The following is a 16,348-nucleotide window of genomic DNA, read 5'->3' as shown; positions in this document are numbered from 1 at the left end:
ATAAGTGAACAGAGATACATATGTGAGGATACTTACTGTGGCAATTATCATAATTAAAGAAAACAATCTAACTATTCATCTATAATAACTTATGGAATAGTCAGATAATTAAACATATGCAGATATTTAAAGGCTATGGGAAATCCATATTTTTTACTATTAAGACTTTTAAAGGAAACTTTAGAACAGTGTTATGTATTAAAATCCCATACATGCATGAACAAGGGCTTCTTTCCCAGGTGGTGCTAGTGGTAAAGAACCTGCCTGCCAAAGCAGGAGATGCAGGAGACTCGGGTTCACTTCCTGGGTTGGGAAGATTCCCTGGAGTAGGAAGCGGCAAACCATTCTAGGTTTCTTGCCTGGAAGAGTCCATGGACAGAGGAGCCTGGAGGGCTACAGTTCACGGGGCCGCAAAGAGTCAGACATGACCAAGTGACTGAACACAGCACACACACATGCATGAACATAGTATATTTATGCACATTTGCAGAAATAATTATTGAGTGATTGCAGCTTTGCTCTTTCCAATCACTGATTTTGCTTCACTATGAACAGCCATTACTGAAAGGAGATGATATAACCTTAAAGTTAAGGACACAAACTCTGGGGATTTCTCTGCTGGTCCAGTGGGTTAAGACTCCACATTCTCAATGGAGGAGGCACAGGTTTGATCCCTGCTCAGGGAACTAAGATTACTTACCCCTTGAAGCAACAACAACAAAAAACACACACAGACTCTGAAGGCAACCTGCCTGAGTTCAAATCCTGGTTTTATCAACTACAGTCTATTAGTTAAGTTCTTTAGCCTCTTTGTGCCTTAGCTTTCCCATCTGTATATGGGCTGATAAATTCTGAGGATTAAATTAATTCATATATACAAAGCTCAGGCTTCCCAGGTGGCGCTAGAGGTAGAAAAATAAAATAAAATAAAATCCTTCTGCCAAAGCAGGAAACACAAGAGACCTGGGTTCAGTCCCTGGGTTGGGAAGATCCCCTGGGGTGGGAAATGGCAACCGACTCCAGTATTCTTGCCTGGAACATTCCATGGACAGAAGAGCCTGGTGGCTACAATCCATGGGGTTGCAAAGAGTCAGACACGACTGAGTGCACACACACAGTGCTCAAATACAAAGCACCAGAGTAGTGAAGCTAAAAGTACTCTACCACTAGCATTTTAACATACAATTTTTAAAATTAAGTGTTCATATATTCAGGGAAATTGGGTGGTCCTAAGAATTTTCTGTACTATCTTTGCAACTTCCTGTGAATCTATTGATACAATTATTTCAAAATAAAAGTTTTCAAAAAGTTGCTTAAAAAAAGCAACTGATGTAAAAGATGGTCAAGACATAATGTTAACTGAAAAAAAAAAAAAAAACACCAAGATGCATAGTAATCCCTATTTTGTGTAGAAAAATGGGAAGGGGAATAAGTATATATTTGCTTATGTAAAATGAAATTCTAGAATAGCACATTAGGGATAAATAGCAGTGGCTACTAAGGAAGTGGGCAAATGGACTTTAATTTGAAACGAAGTGACTGACTGTTTCCCAAATATTATTTTAAAATAAGAGCAGTAACAATAAAGAATCACAAATAACACTTCCATCAAAGCATAAAAGCATTTCCATTTGTAACAAGTTGAATAACACCAACTTGACAAATTACAATGATGAAGTATTCTTCCAATGGGCTCATTTGCACTCCACATGTTAAAATTCAACGATTTTTTTTTTTTCCTTAGTTTTTTGTTTTTGGTTTCAGGAGGTTTTTTTATTATTAATTTTTACTGGAGTGTAGTTGCTTTACAATGTTGTGTTAGTTTCTGCTGTACAGCAAAGTGAATCAGCTCTATGTTCGATCCCCTTTTTTGGATTGCCTTCCCATTTAGGTCACTACTGATGCATGAGTAGAGTTCCCTGAGCTATACAGTAGGTTCTCATTAGCTCTCTATTTTATACACAGTATCAATCATTCCTTACTTTTTGAAGGGAGTTGAAGTCACTCTTTCAGCTTCAGCTACACAAGGGTTTTGGAGTTGACAGCTGGCTTGTAGACTTAGTGAAAATCTTAATGACTGAGCGACTGAACTGAACTGAACTGAATGACACTTCTAATTGGAAGCTTTTGAATTGAGGAAGATAAGGAGACTCTAGCATAAGAAGCACATGTTAAAGACTTCCCTGGGTGGTCCAGTGGTTAGGACTTAGGCTTTCACTGCAAGGGGCCCAGGTTCAGTCCTTGGTCGGGGAACTAAGATCTTTCAAGCCACAGTTCAGTTCAGTTCAGCCACTCAGTCGTGTCCGACTCTTTGCGACCGCATGAACTGCAGTATGCCAGGCCTCCCTGTCCATCACCAACTCCCGGAGTCCACCCAAATGCATGTCCACTGAGTTGGTGATGCCATCCAACCATCTCATCCTCTGTTGTCCCCTTCTTCTCCTGCCCTCAATCTTTCCCAGCATCCGGGTCTTTTCCAATGAGTCAGCTCTTCACATCGGGTGGCCAAAGGATTGGAGTTTCAGCTTCAACATCAGTCCCTCCAATGAACAGCCAGGACTGATCTCCTTTAGGATGGACTGGATGGATCTCCTTGCAGTCCAAGGGACTCTCAAGAGTCCTCTCCAACACCACAGTTCAAAAGCATCAATTCTTCAATGCTCAGCTTTCTTTATAGTCCAACTCTCACATCCATACATGACCACTGGAAAAACCACCACCCATATTCCAACACAGCCTCTATATCCCAACAGGGGATGCCCAAATAGATAGCAGGATGCTGTAGGGACCAGTGAATGAATTCTCCAAAATTCTTGATATTGATATCAATTCTTGATATTTCTCTAAGTCCCATCTCGTCTTAACTCTGTAAATGTCTTTTTAGCAACTTAAGGAAAATTATGCTAGATGCTATGATAAATAACACTTACATCTCAGTGTCATAAAGATTTTTTTTTTTTTTTAATCTATTTGGGATGCCCAAATAGATAGCAGGATGCTGTAGGGACCAGTGAATAAATTCTCCAAAATTCTTGACATTGAATATCAATATCAATTCTTGATATTTCTCTAAGTTCCATCTCGTCTTAACTCCATAAATGTCTTTTTAGCAACTTAAGGAAAATTATGCTAGATGCTATGATAAATAACACTTACATCTCAGTGGCATAAAGATTTTTTTGAACTATCACAGTTCAACGTGAACTGAAGGTTGGGGGAAACTTCTCCACATAGTCATGTAGGAATCCAAGCTCTTATTTTAAAACTTTTTATTTCTTTGGTTGCACAGGATCTTAATTGTGGCAAGCAGGATCTTCCATCTTTGTTGTGGCTTGCAGGATCTAGCTCCCCACCAGGAATTGAACTCAGGTCCCCTGCACTGGGAGTGCAATCTTTAACCACTGGACCACCAGGAAAGTCCCAGAATCCAGGCTTTAAGAGCCAGTGTATGACTTCCGGGTCATTCTGGAAATTGACATCCAGTCAGCACACGGGAAACGAGTGGAGACTCAAACCGAATGTAACCCCAGCAAGGTTTTTTTTTTTTTTAGAAGTTGGGAGTTATGTTTTGTTTGGTGGAAATTTTAAGGGCTTTAAGCCAGGGAGACAGCATCTCAAGTCACCCTGAGAGAACTGCTCCAAAGAGGTGAGGGGAGGAGCCAGGTTATACAGAAGATTTTCGACAAAGGGCAGGTAGTCTTAACATTAAAAGGTAAGTAGGTTTAGTCACTCAGTCGTGTCTGACTTTTGGCAACCCCAAGGACTGTAGCCCACCAGGCTCCTCTGTCCATGGGACTTGCCAGGCAAGAATACTGGAGTGGGTTGCCATTTCCTCCTCCAAAGAGGTATTTTTTTCTTCCCTATGTCACTGGCCAGAATTCAATCACCTAGCTGCAGGGGAGGCTGGGAAATGTAGTTTCACTGTACATCTCAGAAAAAATTTTTAAATAATTTAGTGAATATATATCATTGTCTCTGCATAAGCAGCTACTAGTATTATATTCTCCTCCTTTAAAGTTATCATTTCCTGTTTCTCACTGACCTTCACAGTAATCCTTGAGCTGCATGGATATTATTCCCAGTCAATGAGGAAAATGCACTTCAAAGAAGACTTGGCTGACCTGACTAGATGGATACGAAGGCAATGAAGCAGAATCCAAAACCCAAGTCTTCCCCACAGCGCTACACCTCCCATCCAAACCGAAGGAGACACAACTTGCTCCAGTACTCAGATCCGTCAGACCCTCAGTAAATTAGTAGCTTATGCTTATAGCTCTCCTACATAGTTTATTTCCAAAAAAGAAAAAAGTTCATCATCAACTTATTTTACCAGCAGTCGTAAAGTTATAAGGTCTACATGATAAAATTTTAATGGAGAAAAATTTGAATGGAAATATATTTGGGGGAATAACAAAATTGACTGTATACAATTAACTCTGGACACATTTCAGACATTATTTATTTCAAAAATCGCCTCTCCCTCTTCTCTCTTCTGGAACTCCAATCAGATATATATTGAATTTTATCCTATCCTCTATTTACCTCTTAAATTCTCAGGTATTTTCTTTGCTACTTTCTGTTACTATCTTCATATTTTCCACTTTGTTAATTCCATCTGCAGCTCTTGTCAAATCTACTCTTTAATCTGTCCAATGACATAATTTATGTTCATATCCAGATGTTCAAATAGGTTTGTTTACAAGACTCCTTTTTGATGGTTTAATCTTCCTTGTATGACCTTTTTTTTTTTCTTTTGACATTTGAGTCATTTCCTGCTCATTTTGTGAAGAGGCCCCCGGCTGGTGAATGTGAGGTCTCTGTGCTCATTTGTCTTCACACCTGTCACTGAGTGAGCCTCCAGGAGAGTGGTGGAGCCCCTGGAAATTTGGGGACTCAATCCAGGAACCATTGCCCAGGCCAGTGGATCTACATGTACACTTCTTCCTAAAAGTACCTTTCAAAAGCATCTCTCATTTTGCTCAAATAAATATCTGGAACCTTGGGCATGTAATTCTTCTGTTTAAAAAAAAAATCTACTAACCTGCACTCATAATGAACTATTTTGTGATTATAATTTTAAAAGTACATACTCAATGGAGAATACTTACGGAAAGTGCATATTTACGGGAAGCCTTGCAGCCTGGATCGGGAGAGATTTCTGCAGATGTTGCTGATTTTTGTTTCTGTCAGTTACTGGCATTACTGGCCCAAGTTCCGATTTTTATGTTAACTTTTTGCTTGTGACTCCTGGAAGTAAAAATTCAAACCCAAAGCCTGTTTGTGGTGCTGGCATGATTACAAGTTTTCAGCAGAGACCTTTTCTCTACCTGGTGCTCAACTTTCTTGCTTGTGCCCACACATGTGCTTTCTTAGTCCATTTTTTTCCTGAACCATGTGGCCTTTGGAGGGCTGGAGCATAAGCTTTACAGCCTGGACCCCTAGGGATATGGTGAGCACTCCCACGCCCTCTCCCGCAGTCACAGAGCCACCTCAAAGCCTAGCTGCTCTGGCCATCAGTGCCCCCATTTGTTTCAGGATTCTGGGCATTTCCCTTGAGAAAGTCAATTCCTAGGCAGGTTGATAAGAAGTCCGGGAGTCCCCAAGGAGAGAGGGGTCTGGAATTTTTGAGGAGGAGGAAAGGACAAACGTTTTTTTTTTTTTTTCCGTCTACATTCCTTAGGATTATATAACAATAATGTATCCTGCTTGAGTACAGTTTCTGGAAAAAACCTTACAGCTAATGCTGTTATCTTGAAATTACGGGAGTGGGTCTAGTGAGGTCTTTATAACCTCCAGACATTTCTTTCGATTCACTGTAATAAGTAATTAAAAAGTATATAACTCCATTGCTAACAGTAGCAAGGGGGCATTCTTTCTGCCCCTTCTGATGTCTGTGTCAGAAGCTTTCTCTAAACCCTATTACACAAAAGCTCTGAGCGATCAAGCCTCACTTCTGGCCCTGCATTGAATTCTTCTCCTCCGGAGGCCAAGAATCCCAGCATCTTCTATGGTTCAGCAACAACCTTTCACCCTCACATTTAATCCACCGAATGGGTGGAAGGAGAAGGCCTCCATCCTATGCTTGTAATTCCATAAAAATATCAGCAAGCAATGGAAAGGAACACCCATCGACAAATGGAGGCAGATGTGTTTTTGAGGAACACGTTAGAGATGAAGCCCTTCTTTTAAAATTTGCCTTTTTATTGTTGTCAAGGTAACACAATTTGGGGAGAGAAATAAAAGAGACTACCTAAACAAATAAAACCATCACATAAGCTGATTTAAAAAAAATAGGATCAGTAGCACAGGTTTGGGGGGATTCAATTTTTATTAAATCAAGCTTTTAAATCATATCCACCTACAGTCTGTAAACAAACGTAGTACATGTGTAGGTAAAAGGCTCTTAGATAAGAGCTAGTGGAAGAAACCGAAGATTCCTTGGTACAGAGGCATCTCATCACTCCCTGGGCCGATGCCATGGGGCCACATGATAGCTAAGACTTAAATAAAAACCAGAAGGAGTTTAGCTTAATTCCACCTGCTAGGATGGATATTGTTCCACATTATAGTAGGCTGGATTATCGCAAGGCAACAGTGTAGTTTTTACATTCACAGATTTGGCTGATACAATATAAATTAAGCTTCTTTTCTAGATGTCTCCCTCCCAAATTACCATAATTAGTAGTAAGAAAGGTGAATTAAAATAAATGATGGACCACAGGTGGTTATAAAAATATATAACTCGTAGAGTAATAAATATCTACAGTTAGCAAAGCATAAACTTATATAAAATTTACCTTTTTCTATATGTGCAGAATATCATAAGTATGTTCAAAAGGTACAGTCAGAAGACTTGAGAAGGGTGAGAAGGCATTTTTAAAGAAAAAACACTCAAGTACAAAACCCAGAGTCGGAAGCTGAGTGCAGATGAAGAACATACACAAGACAAAAATCCGAATCCTCACATCTGATGATGCTACTTGACAGACACCACGATTAGCTTACAGCCCTTTATGTATCTTAAAAAGTAACTTTGTTACTTATGTACAAACTTTTAAAAAGATTAATTATGAGACAAGCAAAAGTTGATTAACAGTGGCACTAAAATCGATGAAACATAGCATTTTGTGTGCTTTCGTATTCTTCTATGTATAGAAGTTTTTAAAATTCCCACCAAAAAAAAAATCTAGTTTACAATCATCCCAGATATAGAAGGGGAAAAAAATCCCAAGCTGGAAAATAAAAAAGGTCAAGATCTCGAAGTGACTGAAAATCCATGAAAATGTAAAAGACATTCATACATTTCCTTAACACTCATTCACTACCATGTAAGGTAACCGCAGTGCTATCTTGAATCCAATCACATTTACAAAGATACAGTAATTTCCGTTCTAATTCTAGAATTAAAAGCACTTAGTCCACACAGTGTGCGTTTCAGCGAAGTTGACATCCACTTGGCTGTACCTGAAAGTGTCGCCTTAAAGCTTCAGCGAAGACTGTGGCAGACCTGAACTTTATATAAAGGTGCGAATGAACAATACCACAGGCAGTCATTCATTCTCATTTCTCGCAGACAGTGAATATACTTGCACTGTCCTGTGGTTGCCTCAGTCTGGAATAGTGTTCCTTGGAAACTTTGGTAAGTTTCCTTGCCAAAAAAAAAAAAATCTGCGTAATCTGTCTGGGACTTGCCGGGTTAAATAAGCATGTTCTATGAACACACAGTCTATCCCTTCAGGAGGGGTGTACAGACATGGCTTTTCCCAAACTCACTGGATCTTGCCAGGGAACACCAGGACCACTACTGGATCCTGGGACACTGGTTTCCTGTGGAACGTGGTTTGAGAAAGGCTAATCTAAATAATAAATTTTCTACAGTAGTGGTTCTCAGACAGTAGACAGCATTGAAACACACAGAAGGCATGTCAAGACAGAGATACAAGACCTCACTTCAGAGGCTGGGGTCGGGGAGGGACCTGGGAACCTATGTTTCCAAGAGACTCCAAGTGGAGCGAATGGAGTGAGGTCCACACGGAGTGAATCCTTCTAGACAAGGACCCATACAAGCCTCAACTGCAGAAAGCTGCCCACGCCCTCAAGAAAGCCTGGGGACAGCATCTGCTACGACCAATCATCGGGAGTTCAAACCAGGCCAGTGACGGCTGAGCCTCTGGATCTGGCCCTTCTCGTCAGATGACCAGGCACGGAGACTGTACCTTAGAAGAAGAGTAACAGCTGCCCCCTTTCAGGGGATCTGTGAGGCTTACAGGAAATGTGTGAACGAAAGTACAACCTGACAAGAAGCATGACACCACGGTAGCTAATCAGAACGCAGCAGGAACATCCCAGGTGAGTTCTTGGCCTTCCGCCACTGCTGTGCCTTTAGCCAAGTACATTCTGGTGGCTAACAAAGAGAAAAGAGGCTAAAAGTGCAGAAAACTGCAATGAGTGGAATATACAGATGAGTGGATTACCTAATCAAAATATGTAATTACTTTAAAAAAAAGATCAACCCACAATTGAAGTAGTTAATTATGCTGGCTCTGAGATAGTGTTTAAATTACAGTATGTTGATCTTTGAACCCCCTCACTCATCTACTCTGCCATGTTAATAATGCTTGTTACATTTTAACCTGGAGAATGAGGGAAAAAAATCCTTTGGTGAAACTCAAAACTTTTAGCTGCGATAGTTCCAATCTTGTATGCTACCTCGGTGGGAAAATTTCAAAAGTGATTTTTTAAAAAGGGCCTTTAATTTTGGTTCATAGAAACATCCATAGAATGAGAAAGGAACACACACTCACATGGTCACATATGTGCGTCTAGATGTTGCCCGGTTACATCTTAGCCAATGAACTTCATCTTGCAATTCAAAAGTGAACTTGGTAAAAATTCATACACATCCACGATGGGATGACAGTCAAGCATACATCTTTGTTGCCAAGTCCTGGTTTCCACCATTCTAAATGTCTGATACAAAAGGCAGGCCGTTTCCTGATAGGTTGCATGATTCACTCTATATATGCTCTGGATGGCTCTGGAGACAAGACAACATCTCTTGAACGGGCCGGCCTTCATAGCAGATCTGGTACACTGCAGTGAACAATGGAAACCTGATTGGAGGAAAGAGGATGGGAAGACAAGTTAAGCCATCTGATCTACCTCACAGAACCAACCAGTCTTTCTGTCCTGCCTAACAGACTGCAGACTAGCACGCTACTATTGGAAAACAAAGCACCCTCCTTCACATCCCTTCCTTATGTGGTCTGCAGGGAGCCTCTACACTGTGGCTATAAGAACCTGGTACAACCTAAACCATCCTCTGGTTGCTTGGAGTGTGCTGTCTACAGACCTGTCCAGGGGTACTCTTTACAGGGTGATCTGTGGTCACCGACATCAAGAGTTGTGGCTCAGGCTCTTGACCAAATCTGGAATGGATTCAGGTTTATGTCACTAATTTTAAAAGGTTGGAGAATAAATTTTAAATTGTAGGGAGGTACTGCTCTCACTTCTCTGAAACGAATCATCCAAGGATGAAGACGAGGCAGCCCACACAGCACCATAAACAATGGAGGCCTGGAACACTCCCACAAGAATCAACAAGGGGACTCACGATTAGCAAAATGCTGATCTCACGTGGGAAGCGGAATTTATCCTGCTGTTTCTTCTAAGATGCGAACACAGGTATAAATGACAGTTTGAAATGGATGAGGGAACGAAGGAGTGGGCTACTAATCCACTATAAGAAAAGGTAACATTATCCCAGGGTACTGCTAGCTCACTTGGTAAGTATCTATTTTTTTAAATGCAGAAATCACTAAGGAAATAACTAAGTAATGTCAACAGGCTTTCAAACCCATACACACTGAATCACAAGAATCTTAAAAACCATTCTGAAAGTTATCTAGTTAAGCATTCTACAGTGATAACGTGATTTAAGAACAGGAAACAGTGCTGATAGGTTACATGTCTTTATGACAGTCTGTCACTGTGGGTTTTTTAAGGTGCAGAATGTTCTGGCATTTTTCAGTCAGCTAGACTTAATAAAATCTTTGACTTCACAGCCTATTAACTTTGGGCAAGTTTCACAACCCCTCTGTCCCTTTGCTCATCTGCAGAATGGGACTGGACACTCAGGATTGTTTTATTAAGTGACTTTACGTGTGAGGTGGAAAATACAACACCTGATACATGATGTGTGTAATAAACAGCAGCTTGTAAATGCAGCCACATCGCAACCAAGGGTTCTAGGCTATCCAAAAGGACAGGCCCTAAGCCTAGTTTTGCTCACCTCTGCATCAAAACGGCCTGGCCCAGTGCAGCAAGAGGCAGGTGCTTAGTGAGTGTCTGTCGAATGAATTCTTGTGAATGGGAGTTAATGCCAGGAGATTTTAACTCCTTCCTTTGTCCTTCCATGACTTAACTTTCCTGTTCCTATGATGAGAACAACTTGCATGTTCCTCACGCAGAGTGGCAGGTGATGAGTACCACCCAAAGCCATTCCCAACCCCTTCTCTCCTTACTGAGGTTGGGAATACCCTATCTCAGCCTTTCTTTCACACCAGAATTGGACAAGGAAGAAAGTTCTAGCCAGCAAGACAGAATACATCTGGGAGGGTTTCTGGGGAAGATCTTTCTCTCCTTGAGAGGCACTGGACAAAAATATCTGCTAGACCACCCTTGCTCCATGCTGCTGAGTACAGTTGTGAGTATGTGATGCCTGGAGCTGCTGCAGCCACCTTGAGGCTTTAAGGAACGGCCAACAGGATCACTAAGATTCTAACCCAGAGACACTGAGACAACACCAATAACATCTACCTCTGGAATCTGTTATGTGAGAAAAATAACTGTATTGTTCAAGGTGTTTTAATTGGCTGTTGCTCGTGAAGCCAAAAGCACTCCCAATGTTCACAACTAGCATTTTCAAAATGTGTTCTGCAGATGAGATGATGACAAGTCATACGGAGCAGGGGGGCTACATTTCTATTGACAAGTAACTTGTTTAACCTCACAACCACACTATAAGGTAGATAATATTATCCCTATTCTATATATGAGGAAACTGAGGCACAGTTTCTGATTTTTCTAGCTAACACCAAACCACTAGGCTATAACGCCCATCTAAATGCTATTTTCTATCATTTAAAATGTTATGGGCTTTCCAGGTGGTCCAGTGGTTAGCAATCTACCTTGCAACGTAAGGGACACCAGTTCAATCCCTGGTCTGGAAGGATCCCACGTGCTGTGGAGCAACTAAGCCTGTGCACAACTACGGAGCCCTTGAGTGACGACTACTGAGCCCGAGTGGTACGACTGATGCCCGCGCACCTAAAGCCTGTGCTCTGCGACAGGAGACGCCGCCACGAGGACAAGCCCGAGGACCCCAACGAAGAGCAGCCCCTGTTTGCAACAACTAGGAAAAGCCTGCATGCAGCAGTGAAGCCCCGCCGCAGCTCAAAAGTAAAATCTTTTTTTTTAAAAAAAGACTTATTTCAGGACCACATGACATCCAAAAATAAAATAAAAGACTATAAAGCCAGTTAGATCAGTTTGAGGAACTCTCTAAAGAAGGTAAAAAGCGAAAGGAGGACATGGAAACCATTAACAGAACAAAGACAGCCTACCGGATAGGAGAACATATTTGTAAATGATACGACTAGCTCATACAACTCAACATCAGGAAACAAACAACACGATTACAAAATGGGCCTAAGAACAGAATAGATATTCTTCCAAAGAGGAAATCCAGATGGCCAACAGGCACAGGAAAAGATGTTCAACATCACTAATCATCAGAGAAATGCAAGGCAAAAGGGACATAACCTCATGGTTGTCAGAATGGCCATCATGAAAAAGAACACAAATAACAAATGTTGGCACGAATGTGGAGAAAAGGGAACCTTACTACACCGTTAGTGGGGATTAAATCGTGTGTAGTCACTGTGGAAAACAGTAAGGAGGTTTCTCAAAACACTAAAAACACAACTGCCTTATGTCCCAGCAATCCCACTCCTGGGCATATATCTGAAAAAAACAAAAGCACTAATTTGAAAAGGTACGTGCACCCCAATATTCATAGCAGCATTATTTACAACTGCTAAAATATGGAAGCAAGCTAAACAGCCATCAACAGATGAATGGATAAAGAAGATTTGGTACACAGAAACAATGGAATACTACTCAGCCATTAAAAAGAATATTAATGAATATAACCAAAAAGATGCAGACTCACATATAGAGAAGAAATTAGTGGTTACCAGTGGGGAGAGGGAAGCAGGGAGGGGCGAGATAGAGGTAGAAGAATGGCGGGTGTACAAATTGTTAAGAATTCAGTAAGTTACATGGATATATTTTGCAACGTGAGAAATATAGCCAATATTTTATAATAACTGTAAATGGAGTATAAACTTTAAAAGTTGTTAATCACTATATTGTATACGGGATTGGGGGCAGAAGGAGAAGGGGATGACAGAGGATGAGATGGCTGGATAGCATCACTGACTCGATGGACGTGAGTCTGGGTGAACTCCGGGAGTTGGTGATGGACAGGGAGGCCTGGCGTGCTGCGATTCATGGGGTCGCAAAGAGTCAGACACGATTGAGCGACTGAACTGAACTGAACATACAATGTTGCAGAGCAACTATACTTCCAAAAAATAAACTAGTTAAAAAAAAAAGTGAAGGTCTTCCCTAGTGGTCCAGTGGTTAAGACTCCACACTCCCAATGGAGGGGGGCCTGGGTTCGAACCCTGGTCAGGTAACTAGATTCCACATGCTGCAACTAAAGATCCCTAAAGCTCCCACATGCTGCAACTGAGATCTGGCATAGCTAAACAAAAAAATAAATTTTAAAATAACAAAAAGGGAAAGGAAGACCAAAGACAATGTTTCATTAAAAAATGGACATAAACCTATCGATCAACTATCCCACTAATGGAGACTGAGGGCTTAGATGCTTCAGGCCTCAACAAGGCAGAGATGCACGTGTGTTAGTCGCTAGGCGTGTCTGACTCTTTGTGACCCCCTGGACCGTCAGGCTCCTCTGACCACAGAATTCTCCAGGCAAAAATACTGGATCGGGTTGCCATTTACTTCTCCAGGGGATCTTCCAGACCCAGGGATCGAAGCTGGGTCTTCCGCATTGCAGGCAGGTTCTTTACCATCTGAGACATCCTTGAGGCACAGAGATGTGTAGTAGTATACATAAACGAGGCCCCAGCCCTTTACAGCACTGTTACCAGCTGACTGTACCCCAGCCCCCTCAATTCACCCAATGCCCCAGCACCTCAGAATGACTGTATTTAGAGATGGTGCACTTAAAGAGGAAATTAAGTGAACAGGGTTCATTAAGATGGGCCCTAAGCCAATATGGCTGGTACCCTTATAAGGAGACTGGGACAGACACCAGAAGACACGGGGGTAAGACGCCACCTACAGGTTGAGGAGAGACTCTTCGGAGAGGTCAATCCTGCAGATAGATATCTGACTTCCGGCCTCCAGAACTGTGAGAAGACATTTCTGTTGTGTGAGCCACTCTGTCTGAGGCATTTTACCTCTGGAGCCCAAGCAGACAAACGCCCGATACTCGCACGTGGCCGTAAAGACAGGCAGAAGGACACTGAAGAAAGCAAATTTCACGACAGCATTGAAACCCAGACAGCTTTAACATTTATCAAGGGGAGACTGGTTAATAAACAGAGGTTCTCCCACACTGTGGAATGTTCTGCAGACAGTAAATGAGACCTCTGGGTGCAGATGTTGAACAATCTTCCAACTTCTCACTTGGCGCCTGAAGTGAAGAAAAGGGACAGAGCAGACTGTGGAGTCTGTCACGGTCACACATGGAAGCACCGTGTGGAAAGCTCAATGAACCCTGAGAAAGCGGCTTCTGTCTGTGGTGGGGATCAGGGCCCACTTTTCCTTGTGCGCCTTTTGGTATGATTGCAACGTTTTTTTGTCCCAGAAGCATGGTCCCCCTCCCAGACTTGAAAAATCAAAGTAAAATTGTAAGTTTGGCAGCAACACATTAGCAGCAATAGTGTCTAAACCAGGGATGTGGCAAACCACGGCCAGAAGTACAAGTCTTGCCTGTGACCTGTTTTTGCCCCACCTGCAAGCTAAGAATTATTTTTACATTTTTAAAGGGCTATTAAAGGAAACAAAGACTATATAGGCAGAGGCCTGTGTGTGGTCTACAAAGGGGAAATTTTGTGATGTGATTCTCTGCACAAAAAGTTGGCTGACCGCTGCTCTAAAAAGTAATTTCAAAGTACGGGAAGTGATTTAAGTCTACAGGGTATGGAAAAGGTTCTCTAAGGACACACCCAGGCTGGCTCATGGGCCGTGATGGTTGAGATGCTCATGAAGGGGGTGTCCAGGCAGGTCAAACTGCCAGCAAAGACACACAGCAGTCTGAGACAGAGGCGCTTGGGGCAAGAGAGGTCCACTTCCACTAAACAGGGCTCACAGGACGTGCTGTTAGAAGCCAAGTTGGTAACTGGACTGCAATGCCAATCTAAGGACTGTGAATCTCATTCTCAAAGAACAAGAGGTCTCTGAGTTAGAGGTAACCACGGCAGTCATCTGGTCTACCAGTTTGAGTTTGTAGATAAAAGGCACAGAAAAGCTAAAAACATGACCTGCCTAAGACCACACAGCTGGCAAGCCATAAGGCCACTGGCCTCCCCCACAACACTCTTTCTACAGCAGGGAAGGGAGTAGGAAATGAAGGAAGACCAGGGTGATGATGGCTGGAATGGCAGAGAAAGAAATCTGGGTAAGAGGTGGCGCCAAGTGAGAATGGCAGGACTTAAGCTCCACCCAAACTACTGAGGGACTCGACATTCAGCCTGGGAGAAGGGCAGGGACCCCAACCCAACTGCGACCTCATTCAACACAGGCAGGACATGGTCCATTTCAGCTCAGTTCAGTCGCTCAGTCGTATCTGACTCTTCATGACCCCATGAACCGCAGCACGCCAGGTCTCCCTGTCCATCACCAACTTCTAATCAGAAGGAAATGGGACATGACTACGGAGAAGCAGTTTCTCCTGCTTGGTTACATCTGCTTTTAAACAGGCAGGTACTGATCCCAGAACACCTGTTCCAGCCTGTATCGTCCTGCAGTTAGAGGGGCACACAGACTCACACCGGCCAACATGTCAATTTGGAATCCTATCAAAGGACTGGACCCTAGCCTGTCTGTGTGATGTCCTGGGATCCTAGGGTTTGATCTTGGCTGCACACAGATGGTACTTTTTCCTTTTAAAGCAGAGTATGGATGGGCACACCTGAAAGGCGAGGAGACTGCAAGGTTCCTCATCGCACCTTAACACAGGACGCCTCCGGTGCTAGAGTCCCAGGGGGACTCGTCCTTCCTTTTTTTCTGAATTGCTTGACATTTCATTAACAAGAGTGATCTTTTTATTAAAAGGACAAAGTAACCTTTATTTAAAATTTTTAATTAAAAATATATGACACGTTTTAAGTCATGTTAAGTCATGCTTTAAGTCATGCCGACTCTTTTGAGACTCCATGGACTGTAGCTCGCCAGGCTTCTCTGTCCATTCTTTCCTGGCAAGAATAATGGAGCGGGTTGCCATTTCCTACTCCAGGGGATCTTTCCCACCCAGGGATCGAACCAGGTCTCCTGCTTGGCAGCCAGATTCTTTACCCCTGAATGACCTGGAAAACCCATGTGCTGCTGCTGCTGCTGCTAAGTCGCTTCAGTTGTGTCTGACTCTGTGCGACCCATAGACGGCAGCCCACAAGGCTCCCCCGTCCCTGGGATTCTCCAGGCAAGAACACTGGAGTGGGTTGCCATTTCCTTCTCCAATGAATGAAAGTGAAAAGTGAAAGTGAAGTCACTCAGTCGTGTCCAACTCCTAGCGACCCCATGGACTGCAGCCTACCAGGCTCCTCCGTCCATAGGATTTTCCAGGCAAGAGTACTGGAGTCGGGTGCCATTGCCTTCTCCGGGAAAACCCACGTAACTCTTACCAAATACCTGACAGGGCAAGCCAGAATCTCAAACTCCTATTTTGTCTTGGGTTGGCCAAAATGTTAGCTTGGGATTTTCCGCTGATGGAAAAACCCGAGTGAACTTTTTGGCCAACCTGATACTGTGCCTAACAGCGCTCATTTCCCCTCCCTCATTTCGGACTTTGGGTAAATGCCTGTTTTCAGGGCAGGCAGACGTTTCCTGCCGTAGACCCTCACAACGCAGGAAGGTCAGCACTGCTCTGCTAACTTCCTGTCCCTGCCTGGCAAATGCCTGAGTCAAGCACGGACTGCGCTCATCAGCGAGCAGAATGACAATTGATCCTCTGGCCTCACGGAAAACGGGGCAC

At 42.8% G+C, this 16,348-nt stretch overlaps 1 protein-coding gene across 2 annotated transcripts in view; it reads right to left on the bottom strand.

The window, feature by feature from the left end:
• Positions 1–6,309: 6,309 nt before the first annotated feature.
• The window catches only part of GPD1L (glycerol-3-phosphate dehydrogenase 1 like), a 63,840-nt gene continuing 53,801 nt past the window's right edge, over positions 6,310–16,348 (bottom strand). The window contains exon 8 of one of the 2 annotated variants that reach the window (XM_086365659.1): positions 6,310–9,113. In XM_086365659.1, coding sequence (XP_086221785.1) covers positions 9,017–9,113 — 97 coding nt within the window. In that variant the 3' untranslated portion in view covers positions 6,310–9,016. Of the gene's footprint in view, positions 9,114–15,449; positions 15,573–16,348 lie in introns of those variants that run through there. The other variant, XM_086365660.1, reaches the window with a different exon arrangement.

This window comes from Bos grunniens, chromosome 22 (genome assembly GCF_055505025.1).
Source record: "Bos grunniens cultivar Pamir isolate PY7600 chromosome 22, Bosgru_T2T1.0, whole genome shotgun sequence".
NCBI lineage: Eukaryota > Metazoa > Chordata > Mammalia > Artiodactyla > Bovidae > Bos > Bos grunniens.
This window is presented reverse-complemented; position numbering and strand designations above follow the sequence as displayed.